General features: G+C 46.8%; 1 protein-coding gene across 1 annotated transcript in view; it reads left to right on the top strand.

Annotated features, from left to right (window-relative positions):
• The first annotated feature begins 2,964 nt into the window (after positions 1 to 2,964).
• Positions 2,965 to 18,285, top strand: part of RP9 (RP9 pre-mRNA splicing factor) — a 37,131-nt gene continuing 21,810 nt past the window's right edge. The window contains exon 1 of the mRNA XM_020968969.2: positions 2,965 to 3,170. Within this exon, the coding sequence (XP_020824628.1) occupies positions 3,049 to 3,170 (122 nt within the window). The 5' untranslated portion in view covers positions 2,965 to 3,048. The remainder of the gene's footprint in view (positions 3,171 to 18,285) is intronic.

The raw sequence follows: 18,285 nt of genomic DNA, 5'->3' as shown, positions 1-18,285 counted from the left end.
CACTAGATCAGAAAATATCAGTTTATATTTCAATCCTAAAGAAGGGCAATGCCAAGGAATGTTCAAATTACCAAACAATTGCACTCATTTCACACACCAGAAAAGTTATGCTTAAGATTATACAAGCTAGGCTTCAGCACTATGTGAACCGAGAATTACCAGAGAGCAGGCTGGTTTTCAGAGGCAGAGCAACTAGAGACCCAAATTGCCAACATTCGATGGATAATGGAGAAAGTAAAGGAGTTCCAGAAAAACATCTACTTCTGCTTCATTGACTACACTAAAGCCTTTGACTGTGTGGATCACAACAAAATGCGGCATGTCCTCAAAAGAGATGGGAGTAGCAGACCATCTTACTTGTCTCCTGAGGAACCTGTATGCAGGTCAAGAAGCAACCGTTAGAACTGAACATGGAGTAACTGAATGGTTTAAGATTGGAAGCAGAGTATGATAAGACTGTATGTTGTCACCTTATTTATTTAACTTGTGTGCAGGGTACCTCGTGTGAAATGCCAGGCTGGAGGAATCAAAAGCTGGAATTAAGGTTGTCAGGAGAAATATCAACAATCTCAGATACGCTGATGATGCCACTCTGACTTTAGAAAGTAAAGAAGAATTGAGAAACCTCTAGAGGAGGGTAAAACAGGAGAGTGTAAAAGCTGGCTTGAAGCTTAACACACAAAAAACCCCTAACATCTTGGCAACTACTCCTATCACTTCCTGGCAAACAGCAGGAGAAGAAATGGAAGCAGTGTCAGACTTTATTTTCTTGGGCTCAAAGATCACTGTAGATGATGACTGTAGCCACGAAATTAAAAGATGCTCATTCCTTGGAAAGGAAGCTATGGCAAATCTGGATATCATACTAAAAAGCAGAGATGTCACCTTGCTAACAAAGGTCCAGATAGTCAAAGCTATGGCTTTTACATTAGCAATATATGGCTGTAAGAGTTGGACTATAAGGAAAGCTGAGCACCGAAGAATCAATACTTTTGAATTATGAAGCTGGAGAAGACTTCTGAGAGCCCCTTGGACATAGAGTTCAAATCAGTCAATGCTTAAAGAACTTAATTCACACTATTACTGGAAGCTGAAGCTTAAATACTTTGGCCACATAATGAGAAGATGGGACTCCCTGGGAAAGACCTGGGGCAGCCAGGTGGCGCAGTGGATAGGGCACCGACTCTGGATTCAGGAGGACCTGAGCCCAAATCTGGCCTCAGATACATAACACTTACTAGCTGTGTGACCTTGGGCAAGTCCCTTAACCCCATTGCCTAGCCAAAAAAAAAAAAAAAGACCCTGACATTGGGAATGATTGAAGGCAAAAGAAGGGGATTGGAGAGGATGAGATGGACAGATAGCATCATGGTGAACATGAACTTGGACAGACTTTGGAAGATAGTGGAGGACAGAAGGGCCTGGCATCCATGGGGTCTTGAAGAGTGGGACACAACTGAACAACTTAACAATAGAAGGAGAAAGGAAGAGGCCTTAGGATAGAGTCCTGTGGCCCTGGGTTATCCTAGTGTGATCTGGATGGAAATCCAGCAAAGGAGTCTGAAAAGGAGGAGTCAGGTAGGTATGAGGAAACCTAGGAGAGAAAGATGCCCTGAAAACCTAGAGAAAAGAGACTATCAGAGAAGATATGGTGTTCTACAGTGTCAGAGACTTCAGAGAGGTCCAGGAGGATGAAACTGAGAAAAGGCTATTGGAAGTGGCAATTGAGGTCATTAGTAACTTCGGGGAGAGCAGTTAAACGAAGAGGACAGATGTCAGATTATAGAGAGTGAGAAGGAAGCAAATGGCCTTCTCAAAGAGTTCAGCTACAAAGGGCAGAAGAGATATGGGACCATGGCAGGGATAAAAGGATCAAGGGAGGGTTTTTTGAGGATGAAGTATGTTTATAGGCAGTAGAGAAGTAGTGGGTAGACTGAGAGACTGTAGATTAGTGAGAAAGTGGGGATGATAGAAGGAGCAATCAGCTGGGGGAAAGTGGATGGGATGGGATGCTTGTGGCAAAGAGCAGGGCTGCCTCTTCACGTAAGGCAGGGGTGTGCTTTTTCATCGGCTGTCCCCCATCCCAGGAAGGCACACCCTCCAGCCTCTGCCTTACAGATTCCCTCTCTTCAAGGTACAGCTTCAGCATCACCTTAGTGAAGGCTTTTCTGATCCCCCAAACCACCTTGAAGTTAGGTACTTGGTATTTATTAGCTTTATTTTAATTCTGTATATAATTATGTGTCCTTGATGTCTTCCACATTAGAAGTAAGCTCTTTGTGAAAGGGAGCTGTTCATTTCTTTTATTTGCCCCCCAATGACTTGGCACAATGCCACAAGTCATAATAGGGACTTACTAAATGCCTCTTGGTCAACTGACTGATCTTCAGACTCGCTAGTTCATCTGTGAAGCCTTGCCTCATTTTCCCTCACAGATCATTACTTGTGTGTCCCCCACATCCAGTCAGTTGCGAAGTCTTGCAGATGCCCCCCACTTATGCTCCCCTCCTCACGGGGAGGGAGGCGGTGTCGTTCTGCGCTTTCAGCGCCCTCAGGCCAACTTCCAGCCCCCTCCCACACCACTGCCCGCCCGGTCAGTGCCATGCTCCCCTTCCTCCCCGAGAGCTGACCCTGCACCGGTGGCCCGCCCCTCACCCCCGGCCCGGGTCCTCATCCCTCTTCACTGTTTTGACAGCAGCCCTCCCTCTGCATTGGAATGCCCCCGACCCTAAGGAAGGGAAGCCCCCGGGTCCCCCAGAGCAAAGGGTCGGGAGGGGGCACTTTACCCCGGGGCATTACTCTGGCTCCCAGAACACGGGTCTTCACTGGCCTCGAGCGCCACGTGCCAGCCACGAAAGGCCCCGAGCCCGAAGACCCGCGGAGGGGCGGGGAGCAGGGCGGGGCCGGGAGCCCGACGGGGCGGGGCCCGGGCTGGGCGGCCGGAGGAAGTGAGGGCGCCTTCTTCCTCCTCCTCCCTCCTCTTCCTCCTCCCCTCCCCCCGGCCGCAGCGGGGAGCTCCGGCCCAGCCCGGCCCGGCCCGGCCCGGCCATGCCTCCGCCCCCCAAGCGGGCCCGGGAGCCGGCCGAGCTGGAGCAGCAGCGGCGCCAGGAGCAGAAGCGGCGCCGGCGGGACGCTCAGCAGCGGCAGCAGCTGCAGCACCTAGAGTCCTTGTGAGTTACGGGCCGCCCGGGGGGGGCGGGGCGCGGCGCGGCGCGCGCTGCTGGCCTCCTCCCCTCCCCCACCAGGCAGGCCGAGCTGCTGGGAAGGACGGAGGGGGGGCGGGGCGCGCTGCGCCGCTGGCCTCCTCCCCTCTCCCACCAGGCAGGCCGCACAGCTAGGAAGGACTGAGGGGGGCCCGGAAGGGGGCGGGGGGCCGCGGACGACGTCTCTGTGACTGGTATTGTGGCACGAGGGGGAAACTGAGGGCCAAAGGAGAGAAGCCTTTTGGCCTACCCCCCAGCCGGCCCCGCAACGTGCTCACACTTCGGAAAACTCCTTTCCTTGGTTATTCTTCTCCCACCTCCCTGGTCCCGCCCCCGGAGCAAAGCACCCTGACCGAGGAGGCCACTTTTGAAAAGGTCATCCTTTTTTAGGGGAGGCCGAGCCAGGGAGCATTTATTAATCACCTTCTGTGTGCAGCCCCTGCTCACTGGAGTGGTTAGGTCCCGGACCTCAGTCATCCACAAACCAGAAGGGCTGGACCACGTGCCCTGCTCTGCCCTCCGTCCCAGTGCAGACCCTCGTCACCCTGCACCCGGACTAAGGCCATAGCTGCTGGGGGATGGGGGAGGGGTCTGCCTGCCTCGTCTCTCCCTCCGCCCCTACCTCGATCTTCCTAAAGCCAAGGCTCATCCATTTTCCTGCAGAGGCTCCCTGTGACCCGCTGTGTGGCCCTTCATAGCGAGCCCCCTCCCTTCCCCCCCCCCCGGCACCCTGGCCTCCCGGCTTCCCATCACCCTTCTACAGTCTCTGGCCGCCCCAGGCCTCGGACACTCGCCCTTGTCTGCTCTGACCACTGACCTCCCCGACTTCCCCTGAGCCCCACCTAAAATCCCACCTTCCCTAACGGCTCTTGGCTCCAGAGCTGACCTCCTTTTAATGATTTCCTATTTATCCCGCGGCGCAGAGCTCGTTTGTTTGCAGCCCACGACCCTTCGCCTCTTTTCTTAGCACACTGCCTGGCACAGAGTAAGCGCCTAATGCATGCAGACCGATTGAAAGGTGGTGAGGGCCTAAACAAGGCTGGTGCCTGCAATGAGTGTGCCAGCACTAGATCTCGGAGGTGAGGGAGGGAGAAGAGGAAAGGGTAGTTCCCGCATGGAACTCACCGGACTGCGCCGTGGGAGCTGGCAGCGGCCCCTGTTCCCGGTGCCTGCCCCACCCAAGAGCCCCCCACCAGGCCTCTCCTGTCTAGGGCCTTGCCCAGACCGTAGCCTCAGACACCAGACCTTTGGCGTTTAGGACTTCATGCTCAAAGTTGGCTCCACCAGTCACACTCTTCTGGCCATGCAGTTAGCAGCTGTTACTAGCTTATCAGGACCCTGAGAACCCAATCACTCAAATAGCTGTAGACCAAGATGGGACCAAATATCCCTTCTTCCCTGGAGTTCTAGAGCTAACCAACACTGACCTCTGCCACCATGGAACTTTTTAAGGAGCCAAATGGTTCTGCTTCTCTGTTGCACTTTCTGGCAACCCCCTCCTCTTTCTCTGGGTATGAAGCCATCTGATATTCAATCAAAGACTGCATTAGGGAAAATCCCCTTTCCCCAGCTGTCATTTTTTGTTCTCTCAAACCTGGCCACCCCAGTGCTGCTCTTCCGGAGTTACTAGTTCTACCTGGCCCTCCCTTTCCAATATGTCTGCTGCAGCCAACACTCGTTTCTTTCATTTTCTTTTTAAAACAAAAATAAGCTGGTCTCATCATGTCACCAGCACCCCTCACCTTCCCCACTCTCATGTCAACAAGCAACATTTATTAAGCGCTTTGCTGTGTACCAGGTATTGTGCTAAGTGGTGGGAAGCCAAGAAAGGCAAAAACAGTCCCTAGCTTCAAGAAGCTTCCATTCTAACAAAGGAGACAACATGCCAACAGCTAGATTCAGTAGATGGACACACACACACAACACACACACACACACACACTGATCTCAGACTGAGGGCACTGTGAAGGGGGGGAGGGGAGAGAGCATCCAGGGGAGGCCTCCTGCCGATGGGGGGGGGGTTTGAGCTGAGTCTTGAAGGAAGCTGGGAGGCAAAGGTGAAGAGGGAGGGCCTTAGGTATGGGGGAAAGCCAGTGAAAATGTTGTGTGTTGTATGAGGGAGCCCAAGAGCTGGGTTGTGGAGTACACACAGTGGAGGACCATGTCAGAGGACTGGAAAGGTCGGAAGGAGCGTGGGTACACAGGTGCTTTCATAGGAGCTGCTGGAGTTTACTAAGCAGGACTTTGAGATCACTTTGGCGACTGAGTGGCGGATGGACCAGAGGGCCCTGAGACAGGGAAACCAGCTAGAAAGGTTTGTAGAAGTTCCTTTGAGAGGGGTGAGAGTCTGAGCTAGGACCTCTGTTGTAAGAGAAGGAAGAAGAGGAGCCTGTATAAATAACTCAAACTGTACCAAGCCCTGGGCACATAGGTACAGAGGAAGAAACTCCTAGCCCTTAAGGTGTTTACATTCTAATAATGGAAACCGCACCTAAAAGGGAGCCGTAGAGAGGGAAGGGCGTGTTGGTGTCTGAAGTCTGGAAGGGCAGAAAGGTGGTGGGACTGGACCCCCTCTCCACAAGGTGGGGGGGGGGTAGGAGAGAACAACTTGGGTGAGCCGGCTGCGGGTTCTGCAGAGAAGCCCCAGGTGCTGAGGGACGCTTCAGGATGAGACAGCCCAAGAGGGATGTAGAGAAAAAGGGAACAGATGTGAGCGATGTTGTGAAGGGAGGAACAGCAGTGTTTGGTAACACCTTCGTGGTGTGATTCAGAATAAGGCACTGAGGATGACACAAGGCTGCAGGTTTGGTTGAGTGGGAGGATGGTGGTAGCCTGAGTAGGAATAGAAAAGTTTGCAAGAAGGGATGATTTGCAGAGAGAGATGAGTTCTGTTTTGAACATGCTGAGTTTGAGATGCCTAAGGGATACCCAGTTAGGTATGTCCAAAAGGCAGCTGGTTATCTAGTACTGGAGTTCAGAAGTGAGATTTGGGCTGGATGTGGAAATTATCTGCATAGAAATGTTCACTGAACCTGTTGCGACCTGAGAGGTTGAGACCCCTCAAAGACCGGAGTATAGGACGGGTCATCTGGAACGAATTCACAGATTCAAGCATTCTTTAAGTCAAGGTGGCAAAGATTCATTGTTACGCTTTTCAGCAGGCAGGGATTCTTAAGGAGCCTGCGAGACTGAGGATGGAGCTAGGGTTTATATGGAAAAGGGCATGAGAAAGGAATGCCAGGCGTACCGAATAGGTAATCCAAAGGTCCAGGTGTCTTTGGGAGCTATGGATGGGAAAGTACAGGGAGTATACCAGACAGGGAGGGAGATGACAGAAGTATGGATCTTGGGAGTCTGGCAGGAGGAAGAGTCCTTGGGCTGGGCAAGGCACCCCTCTCCCTCTGTCTTGATGAGAGAATGCTCTGCAACAAGGGAAAGCTTTCTCCCAAGACAGGAACTTACTAAGGAATTGGGAAGCTTCCAGAGACATGATCTGAGGGCTGGGACCTGAGCAGCCCGGCACTCTCTCACCCAGCTTTGTGTAGCTGGACTAGGGAGAGAGATAAGGGTCGTGCTGAGGCCCATGCATGACTAACTGCTAGACACAGTGTCCTTGGGCTGAGGAGTGCTTGTCAGAGACAGTGTTTCTGAGACTAGGGAGAAATTGGGGTCCAAGCACCCCATCAAACCCATGGGAGCTGAAGAGATGGCCTAGAATGAAACTAGAATAAAGTGAAAAAGGGCCCTGGCCAGAGTTCTGAGAACTATCCACATTTAGTGGGCATGACATGATGAAGAACTAGCAAAGGACACTGAGAAGGAAAAGAACCAGGAGACATTAGAGAGGAGACACTATGCAGAAGAAGGGGACGGCAGCGTCAAAGGCAGTGGAGAGGTCTAGAAAGATGAGGGTTGTAAAAAGGTTCCTGGATCTGGCCATCCTTAGTAAACTTGGAGACGGAGGTTTCACCTGAAGCATAGAGTTGGAAGCCACACTGCAAAGGGTTTAGAAGAGTGAGAGAGGACAGGAAGTGGAACCTCCCAGTGCAGATAGCTTTTTTTCTTAAGTTTAGCCAGGAAGGGTACGAGAAATAGAAGATAATGGCTAGCAGAAGATAATGGCTAGCGATGGTCAAATCCAGTGAGGATGGGGGAGTCTCATAGGGGTGATTGTAGGCAGCAGGGAAAGACTTAAGATTGGTGAGAAGAGTAGGGTTGATAGATGATCTTCTGTAGAAGATGGGATGGAATGGGGTCTAAGGTCTATGGAAAGGGGTTTGCCTTGGCAAGGAGAAGGGCCACTTCTTCATGTGAGACAGGGGTGAATGAAGAGATAGTGGGGGAAGACATCTGCAAGATGTAAGAGGAGGGAGGTTTCAGGGTATGCCTCAGTTTTATTTTTCAGGTAACTGTGAAGTAAAGTCCTCAGCTGAGAGGGTAAGGGGAGGTTTGGAATAGCCACAAAATGGGTGGGATAGAGAATCAATTAGAGAGATATAAAAGGAATGTTATGGTGAGAGGCCAGTTGAGATTATATAAGAAAATATAGATTAGCTTGTCAGCAGTTTTGGGTTTGCCGGCTGGCGGAAGAGCAGCGAGGGGATCACTCCCAAGTGAGGGGGGAGTAAAATGTAAGCAAACTGACAAGGTAGGAGGAGAGAGCTGGATTAGGAAGGGCTTGAAAAGCCAAACAGGATTGTATGTTTGATCCCGGAGGTGATGGGGAACCACTAGAGTTTACTGAATGAGGAGGCAGGGAAAGTGACATATATGGTCAGATTTACACTTTTTGTTATTCAGTTGTTTTTCAGTCATGTCCAACTCTTCATGGCCCCATTTGGGGTTCTCTTGGCAGAGATAATGAAGTGGTTCACCATTTCCTCCAGCTCATTTTACAGATGAGGAAACTGAGACAAACAGGATTAAGTGACTCGCCCAGGCTCACAGAGCTGGTGAGGGAGGCCAGACTAGAATTCAGGAAGATGAGTCTTCCTGACTCTGGGCCAGGTGCATGATGGCACCACCTAGTGGCCCCTACGCTTTAGGTAGATCATTTTGATAGCTGAGTGGAAGACGGAGTGGAGTGAGGAGAGCCGTGTGGCGGGCTGACCCACCAGCAGCCGTCACAGTGCTCCAGGCATGACGTGGTAAGGGCCTGCACCAGGGTCATAGTGTCAGAGGGTGGGCAGATGTGAGAGATGTGTCACGGGCAACATCGACAAGCCTTGGCCACGGATCAGAAAGGGAGGGGTCAAGGATGACATCTAGCGGGAGAGCCTGGGGGACTGGGAGGTGTCACCCTCAAGAGTTATAGGGAAGTTAGGAAAAAGGCAAAGTTTGGGGGAAACATACTAAGTTTAGTTTTGGACATGCCAAGTTCCAGGTGTCTCCTCTACATCCAGTTTGAGACTAGAGGTCAGCAGAAAGGTTAGAGCTAGATGAGCAGACAGGAGAATCGTTAGCATAGAGATGGTAATTGAATCCATGGGAGCCGATGAGATCAGGTGAAAGAGTGGAGGGAAAGGAGAACAGGGTCCAGGACAGAACCCTGTGAGACACCCACACTTAGCAAAGGAGGCTGACGAGAGGCTGCAAAGTCGCCGAACAGTGAGTGGCGTCCTCAAAACCTAGAGAGAAAAGAGTGACAGAAGTCAAGAAGGATGAGGATTGAGAAAAGACCATTAAATCCGGCAATGAAGCGCTCCCTGAGTGGATTACGGTGGCTGATGAGATCAAAAGCCAGACTGTAAGGAATTTTAAAAAGGAGAGGAAAGAAGTGGAGGCCCACTTTTATAAATGTCCATCTCAAGGAGTTTAGCCACACTTGGGATAATAGCTAGTGGGGGGGGAAGGAGCAATTGAGATTATTTTTAAGAATGGGAGAGACATAGGCATGTTCGCAGGGAGTACAGAAGCAGTCAAGGAAAAGGGGGAATATGGACAGTCCAAGGCTGGTGACGGAGGGAAAAAAAACTGTGGAAGGAAGGGACTGGAAGTCACGGCAGGAGTCACGTGACGTAGAGAGAAAGCTGGAAGATAAAAGATTATCATCAGATAAAGGAATTCGGTTTATGAACTTAGAAGTGGGATAGCAAAATCACGTATGTTTGTCTCTTTGTAGCAGAAGTGGAGTACAACAGGAGGTGACGAGAACTGCGTCACGTGTGGAACCACGCAGTTAAAAGTGTTTGAGGGAGCGTCAAGTCCCCTACTGTCAGGGTGGGAGTTGGGATAGGGAGAAAGCCAAGCACTGAAGTCTTTGAAGAGGGAAGGAGAGCGTCCTGAGGGTCACTTAGCTACAAGAAGCCTGATTGGGTGATGAATTTGGATTGAAGGACCCTCAAAACAGGAGAGGTTACTGAGCAAAGGTGGTCGATCAAGATCTATAAGTGGTGTGGCGATGGCAGCACCCACGTTCTGGCTCCTCTGAGTGTATCAGAAAGAAACATCTCTGGTCGGTATCTCCAGTTTTTCCCAGCCTGGCCCAGCTTACCTCCTTTTCCCTTTAGGCCCCCTTTGCATCCTGCATTCTGGCTACGTCGGCCCACTGGCCATTTCCCACGTGGAACGCTCCGTCTCCTGTCTCCAGGTCTTTCGGTTGCCTCCTTCCTGGGGTCGCCCAGCCTTTCCTGACCATCTTCCCCCAGACTGCTGGGGTACCTCCTTCCAAAGAGGGAGGGCGCTCTTCTAAAACCCTGTAATCATTTTATACGTAGTTTGTGTGTATTCAGGTATATGTGCTGTCTCTCCTATTAGAGTGCTGGAATGGTTTCATGTTTGTCTTTGTTTTGCCAGTGCCTGGCACGATGCCTGCTGGCACACAGTAAGCACTTAATCCTTGCTGACTTACCTTAGAGCTCTTCTTCTATTCCTTTCTTCTTGCATTCATAGAATCCTGGCTCCATTCAGGAGATCCTGCATCAGTAGTCGCTCTTTAAATCCCAGCTACACCTTCTTCACAATCCCTGGCAAAATAGGCCAAGAGAAGGACTCGGCCTGGTTCTTGCTTTCCTCAGTCGCTTGCTGACTTTTCTCCTCTCTACCGCTGAATGTCTTAGTTTCCTTTCTACTTGGATGGTAGTCTGAGCTCCATTTCTTTTGCGACTATACTTCTCAACCCTCTTTTCTGGCTTCTTGTGGATGATTCTCTCCTATCCTAATTGTCTTTTCCTTCACAGCTGAAGGTCTTCCTTCTGGCTCCTGCAGCATCGCTATCACTGTTGCTGTTGGCAATGTGACATTTATCACCACAAATCTTGGAGTTTAAAGCATGTTTTTTTTTCTTTTTTTTTTCATGGCAATTTGTAGAGTCTCTTGATCAGTGCCCTTTTTGGGTGTGTTCAGGGTTCTGGCCTGTTTTCTTGTATCACGTCCTGCGTCGTGCTTTTGAATCTTCTCTGACGGGCGATGCCTGAGTTCTCTCTGCACATCCTGTCTTTGATGTCAGATGCTTTGGCTTGTATAGGATTCATGTGTCTTTTTAACATGGTGGCCTTTTGCTTCTCTCCTACCAAAGTTTTCTCTCTCAAAGTCTGTGTTCCAAATCTGTTCTGTCTCTCACAGCTTCTGATTTGGGAGAACAACTCTCCATTGTTTGTACGATTTCCATACTTTGTTGTTTGTATTGCTTAATTCTGCATTGAGAGAATTTTTTTTTTGTTTTTTAACCTAAATTCATTCCTAATTTGTTCTTTTAAGAGTGTATTTTTGGGGCAGCTAGGTCGAAGCTAGGTTGTGGATAGAGTGGTGACCCTGGAGTCAGGAGGACCTGAGTTTAAATCCAACCTCCGACATTTATTAACTGTGTGACCTTGGGCAAGTCAAATCTTTTTTGATTGCCTCCCCCCCCCCAAAAAAAGAGTGTCTTTCTCTTTTGAACCGTTCTGGAAGTTCTGTTGTTGCTGTTGTATTCTCTCTGGGGAACCTGTGGGATTCTCTCTTCTACTGAATAGTACTAGTTCGTTTTCCTTTCTATTATAATGCTTGCCCAGAGTACTTTAATTTCTGAATTTTATCAGTCCTTCTGTTTTTCTGATTCTCTCTGCTTGCTTATGAACTAGGGTTTTTTGTCAGACATTTTCTTTCCGTCTTGGGGCTTTCTGCTCTTCTCTTGTATTGCCTGACACCTGTCTTTTCGAGTCTTCCTTCTTTTCTGACTTGTATCACTTCCACTGCTCCATGGATATTCACCCCCCACCCCACTCCCAGGCGGGGCTCCTGGGCAGCCTCAGTCTCCGTGTATTAGATGATACAGGGGTTGGCTGCTCCTAGGTCCAGAAGGCCTGGCCTGGCTCATTCTGCTCTGGCTTGGGCCGCTCCTCATTAAGTCATGGCCCTGCTCTCTGCGTAGCTAAATCACTGCCATGGGGGATCACCAGAGGTGCGCTTTGAGCCACCAGCCCACAAGTCTGCTTGTGCGCACTGTGGCAGGCAGAGGTGTTGGGAGTGGAGATGTACGTTCTGCATTTTCTCGGCTGTTAATTCATGAGGATTTGAACTGCTTTTCTCGTGGCTTCAGCCAAAATTACTCTAAATTTGGCACATGATTTTTTTTTAATTTTTGAGGTTCTAGGGTTTGAGAAGTTTGAAGAATATACTATTTGTCCATCTTTCTGATCACATAATCTGTGGCAGTATAGGGAGGTGGCATGTGATACCTCATCTTTGTGGTTTGAAAGCCTTTGCATCCTATGAATCTGGGAAGCAGTGCTTGCCCTGAAGTAGAATGCGATAGCATCTAAGCAGTCTCGGTGAAGTCCCAGAATTTCCCCAGATTCATGACAGGCTTCTGTGTCAGAAGTACAAGATGCTCCTAAGGCATGTTCATATAATTTTTTGTTGTTGTTCAGTTATTTCAATCGTGTCTGACTCTTTGTGACCCATTTGGGGTTTTCTTGGCAAAAATACTGGAGTGGTTTGCCATTTCCTTCTCCAGCCCATTTTACAGACGAGGCAAACAGGACTGACTTGTTCAGGGTCACACAGCCTGTGTCTTAGGCTGTATTTGAACTCAGATCCTCCTGACTCCTGGCTTAGTGCTCCATCCACTGCGCCACCTAGCTGCTAAAAAGAGAAGTGATTATTTCCGAGGAAGAATATTCACATTTCCCTATGAGCTTCATTACTTTTGTCGCAGTTGGGCAAATAAGCAGTCCCTCTACTGTGTGCATACTCTCATTTTTTATACGTGATCAGATAGGGGCACCAGGTTTCTTTTTCACATTATATCTTGCCTGGTGTGTAGACTAGTCGACTTCATAGTCACCCATTTAATAGAATCTATCACAAAATGATTTTGCAAGTCAGATAGCACCTTCATGGTAGAATGGGTCCAGTTGTAACTAGCCATTATTGTGCCAAGTGCAAATTTATTGGAGGGGAATGATCAGTTTCTTGGAGGACACACTAAGTGTAATCTCACGAGGAGGGAGTTGGCTTGTCCCTCAAAAGTCTGACCATCATCCCAGAGCTGAGGGCCACGCAGGAGAGGCACGGCAGTAGATTGGTGGTAACTGTCATGTGGTAAAAAGACAGTGAGGTTAGATGTGGAGAGGAAGCAGCTCTTTTCACCCCCCAGTATCAGCATCTGGAACAAGACTCTGTTTGTGCCATGATTCTTATATTTCTGAGAATATGAATAGTAGACTGTGGCACAGCACTTTCCCCAGACTACTCGTGTTGCTTTAGTCAAACATGAGCAAAGAATTATTGTTATGAGTTCTGTGCTCCTGTACCATGTGATTCCTGTACTCTAGCTTAGGGATCAGAGGCTGAGACATGCCCAAAGCTGGCCTGTCTCAGTGTGGGTTTACAGAACTATGAAGGAGAGGTCTGTTTTAGGAGTAAATTAAGCAGTTTTTTTTTTGTAGTTCAGGTGAATAGAATTAGAGCCAGAAGCTGGTCTCATATAAAATAATTGTCGGTGGGGAGATATTATATTCCCTCGTGCCATATGTATTTTCTAGATACAAAAAAAGACACACGGGAACATCTGGGTTGAGTTCACTTAAGCGAAAGGCCATTCTAAAAAAGATCCCACTATTCAGAAGTCAAAAGGGACTTGTTTAGTAGCCAGAAAAACTTAAATAGTGGTTTCTAGCCTCTTACCTATGTTTTGTTACCTTGCTTCGCAGAATTAATTACTGACAGCAATCTGAGCAAGTTAAAGAAATATTAAAGAAGTTAAAGAAAAAATTTAAAAATTAAAGGAATAATATTAAAATATTTCCTATTAAAGAAATGGTATAAAAAAATTGGTCTCTCCTGATTAAAAAAAAAAAGCACAACCAGGAAGACAAATATATACCTTTTTTGTTAGCTGTCCACACACATAAATCAAATCATACAAAACACATGTACATTTTTATTATAACTGCATTTAATAATTGTAGATTATTGAAAAATGAAGAATTTTTTTTTAATCACGACACAAATTGATGCATTTAAAACGAGGAACAATCATGTAAGTTTGAAGTGTTGGGCACCTTCCTTTCTGGAAAATTATAAAATAATTCAAGACTCCAGTGGCTCCCTAATGCCATCAGTGTGGATGCTTGCTGCACCCTGCAAAGTGTGGCTCATCCATGTCCTCTCATCCTGAACTTACTCTTGCCACTGTTTTTCCCTGAATGCTTCCTAGGGGATTCATTCATGTGCCAAAGACCCCTGCTTTACTCTGTTAATGTTGTGTGGACACTGCTGAGCACTCAGGTTGTCCCAATGTAATGGACTGTCCGGGCCTTACCCTCTTTCTCTATACATGCGTTGGGCTTTCATGCCCCTTCCTGCAGGTAAATCACTGTTGGTGATGTGCTGAAGCCACCTCACACTCACTATGCTTCTTTCCATGGTACTTTGAGTCAGCAAACCCCGAGTACATAGGGTTTCAAGTTGGAGGGGACCTTAGAAAGTGGAAGTGACTTGCTAAGGTCATACGTAAAGTAGGAGACTCTGGATTTGAATTAAAGCTCTCAAGACTCCAAATCCAGACCTTTATTCATTGACTGCATGATGTCACCTACAAATATGAGCATCTTGTTTACCTTAGCTGAAAAAGTAGGGAGATTGAACTCAGTGATCTCTAAGGTTCTTTCTAATTAAATCCTGTAATTCCATAAGATGTCTTAAATATCAGTTCCTGTATGCCTTTAGAATTGTATTGTTTCCAGCAAGAATTTCTGTTGTAAGTACCTGGATCAGAATATTTGCAGTTGTAAGTAACCTTTTTAGTCCATTTTCAAAGATGGAAATTGAGGTTTAGAGAGGTTAAGTGACTAACACAGTAAGTGTGAGAGTCTGGATTTGAACCCAGGCCCTCTAAGTCTCAAGTCCAGGCTTCTTTCCACTATACCCTCAGGTATAGCTGCTTTCCTCTACTTGATTCTTGACATGGTACATTGGGGTAGGTAAGAAGATAGGAATGAAATACAGTGATTCTGTCATCTACCTACTCAGTAAACTTACCTTCAAGATCAAATATAAAATCCTCTATTTGCATTCAAAGCCCTTCGTATCCTGGCCCTGGCCCTCTCCTACCTTGCAGGGTGAAGAAGCCTTACTTATACCTTCCTCCTTTTCCTTTCTCTCCACCCCTAGGGTTCCCCAAGTATTCTTTGATCCCCTGGCCTCCTTGCTGTTCTTTGCACAAAATACTCCATCTTCTGATTCAGTGCATTCCCCCAAGTCTGGGATACTCCCTCCGCATTTCTTACTTCTGACTTCCTGGCTTCCTTCAAGTCCCAACTAAAATTCCACCTTCTAGAAGAAGCCTTTACCTGTCCCTCCCCCTCCCCTAATCACAGTGTCCACATTGTTCCTGTGTATATATCTTGCTTTTATTTAGTTATTTGCATGTTGTCTCTTCCATGAGACTGGGAGCTCTTTGAGGGCAGGGACTAATCTTTTGCCTTCTTTGTATCCCCAGCACTTAGCACATGGCCTGGCTCATTGTAGATGCCTCATAAAATGTTTGTGGACTGACTTGTTCTGATTTTATATTGGTTTTAGTCTTTGCTTTTTACCAGTTGATAATCAGACTATAAACTGACACTGATTGTGAAATAGCTCCCAGACCCATCACAAGTTGTTTCCTCTCTAAGACAGAACTATTGCCATCGTTTGTTGGGTGCTTGTCACATAGACCACCTTCCAGCTTGTTCATTATATCCAGATATGAGGCTTCCAAGTAGTCTACAATCATTTGAGTGCTCTCATCTTTTGTTTCTAAACCATATTTGACATGGTGCTCCCTCTACGCCCACTTCCAGATGGAAGTTACTCAGCATTCAGGTAGACTGTGCCTTGCTAGGCAGAACGGGTCATCTGGAGGCAAAGTGGCTTTGTGGAAAGAGTGCCTGGATTCCAGTCCCAACTCGGCCATTCTCTCTTATCTTTGTAATGGTGAAAAGGCCACTTCCCTTTCTGGAGTCTTTGCTTCTCCACCTTTAGAAGTAAAGGGTTTGGATTCCATGATCTCCAAGGTCCCCTCTATCCCTAAGTCTGTGATCCTGTGATTTTGTGAAGTTCTTTTAGAAATTCTCTAGCTTCATCTCAACAACAGACATCGTCTAAGAAGTTCTCTGCTTTTCATGGCAATCTGTTATGAGCACCGCAAGATTAGATGACCAACTGCCCCATGAAACAGTGTTGCCCCTGGACAGCTCCTTTGTTTTTCTCCTTGAAGAGAATCTAGGAGCTCTTCTTTCATTGAACTCGAAATACTTTGTGTCTTCTGGTTTGATTCATAATGATAACATGTAGATCAATTCCTCCCATAATCTAAATGCTTTGATTGGTCATTGGCCAGAGATCAGACTTTTAGAGCTTCAAGAGTTCAGTCAATATTTAGAGACTATCTGTGAATCTTGATCCCCCTTTCCCTTTTCTCTGCCATCTTACCACTGTCTTGGCAAAAGCAGAAAGGGGTCAAATTGGACCAAAGACTATTTTACAAGTTTAGTATTTCCTATGTCTGTGGCCAAAGAATTTACTGATTCATGGCTAACAGTTTGGTGACCAGCTAGTGTTGGAAAGCAGGCTGTGTTTGCAGGGTAACTGTATTTACTTTTCTACACAAACCAGAGAAGACTTAGAATAAGAATAAATAGTTCTATGCACATTTACAATTTGGGGCATGCTTCTTTCTTTAAAACAGTGGGAGGAATTGTGAAAACTACATTTAATGGACATTTCCTTTTCCACATTGTTTTGGTTACTATTTAATTATCATGCCATATGGGGTGAGGGTGGGGGGGAGAAGGGCTAGATGTTGGGTAGAAATTGTGGTGGTATAGCTCGCTGGCTTGTGGGAATCAGGAAACCTGAGCTCAGCTTCCACCACGGTGTATCCATCCTGGCTGTGTGTCTCTGGGCAGTTTTCTTAGTGCTCTGGGCATGTCTCTAAGACAGTAAGTGGGAGGCAGTGTGCTGCTCTGAAGTGGTAGAGGATGCTTCCCCATCTGAGAGTTCTTTCTTTCAATGAACCACAGATCTAGCCCGTAGCTATCCCATTTTGTTTCTGTGGCTCTTGTAGCTTAATTGATTTATTGGTTATTTACAAAAAGGCCCTCTTTTGGTCCCTTCAGATGTGTGTTATTCACATTTCTTACTAAAGCCAGCAGCTGGTCTACATATTCTTCCCATACTTAAACAGATTTCTGCTGTCCTCTTTAGCTTTCATTAGAAAAATCATTTAAACTTCATTTCGGGAAAGCAGCCTTCTAAAAACATCACCGTATTGGTGCACTTGACAATAATATGTAGTCCACGTCAGGGTGAAATCTTTGTCTGTGCAGGGATCTCTCCCTGCTTTCTTTTGTTTTCCACATCTGAAAGAAGGATCATAAGATCAGAGGTTTTATAGCTGGAAGGACACAAGACATAAAGTCATTTTATAATCTCCAGTAGAGTCAAAGCTCTTTAAGGATATTTTTTGTCTTTGTGTATCAAAAAGCTAGTACTGGGCTTGGAGTCAGGAAGACTTGCGTTCCAGTTTGGCCTCAGGCACTTACTAGCTGTATGACCCGTGGCAAGTTACTTAACCTCTTTTTGCCTCAGTTTCCAGAACTGTAAAATGGGGATAAGAATAGCACCAACCTCCTGGGATTGTTGTGAGGACCAAATGAGATAATAGCTGTGAAATGCTTAGAGCATTCATGGTACATAAGAAGTGCTACATAAATGTTAGCTTTTATTATTGCACAGCATAGTTATATATTTAATAAATGCCGGTTAAATTGAATTTAGGTAACTGATGAAGTGACTTTCTTAAGGTCACATGGGTTGATCATTGACAGAACTGGATTTGAACCTGGGTCCTTTGATTCCGGAACAAAAACTTTCCATTGGACCACATTGTGAGAAAATAATTACAGTTATTTTTTTTATGCTCATAAAAGAAAAATGGCCCTTTTTCTAGCACAGTGTCTAATATTAGAGCACTTGGTAACCTCCCTCCCAAATATGTGGCAAATAAAGCAGTTTAGAGTTCATTACCACAACTTGTATGTATCCCATTTTAAATGAAGTGTTCAAAGATTTTCACAGCAGCATATATTAAATACAATGAAGCAACTTAAAGGTCCGCTATGTGAGGGACCGATTTTAAATGGTATGTCATCAAGACAGACAAGCATGAGGAATCCAAAGGTTTCTGGAAAGACCAGTTAATCTGGAAGAACAGGCTATACACAAGTACTTATCTCAGACATGACAGGTTTTTAGTTAAGTTGACAAATTAATTGCAAAACCTTTGTTACAGAGAAGGCAAAAAGTGTGTATCCATGAGGACAGCTCAGGCAAGGCTGGGGAGACCTAGGAGTAAGGTAGCTTTGTAGAAGGACCAGTTGTCCCTTGCAGGTCAGTCACAGCTGTTTTCCTTAGATTAGCAACTTCTTTAGATGACAGGCTGCTTATATTGACTGTCACAGTCTTTTCAGTGTTCATACTAGGAAGCTGGATTTGAAAATGACAGTTGTCACCAAAAGCAACAGAACTGTCTTGGCTGTCTTTGTAAAATCCCAGAGTTGGGTTTTAAAATTTTTTTTCCCAAATTGACATGCGGCCCATACACAGAGGGCTTAGT

Source organism: Phascolarctos cinereus, unplaced genomic scaffold (assembly GCF_003287225.1).
Source record: "Phascolarctos cinereus isolate Bilbo 61053 unplaced genomic scaffold, phaCin_HiC Scaffold_4;HRSCAF=312, whole genome shotgun sequence".
NCBI classification, from domain to species: Eukaryota; Metazoa; Chordata; class Mammalia; order Diprotodontia; family Phascolarctidae; genus Phascolarctos; species Phascolarctos cinereus.
This window is presented reverse-complemented; position numbering and strand designations above follow the sequence as displayed.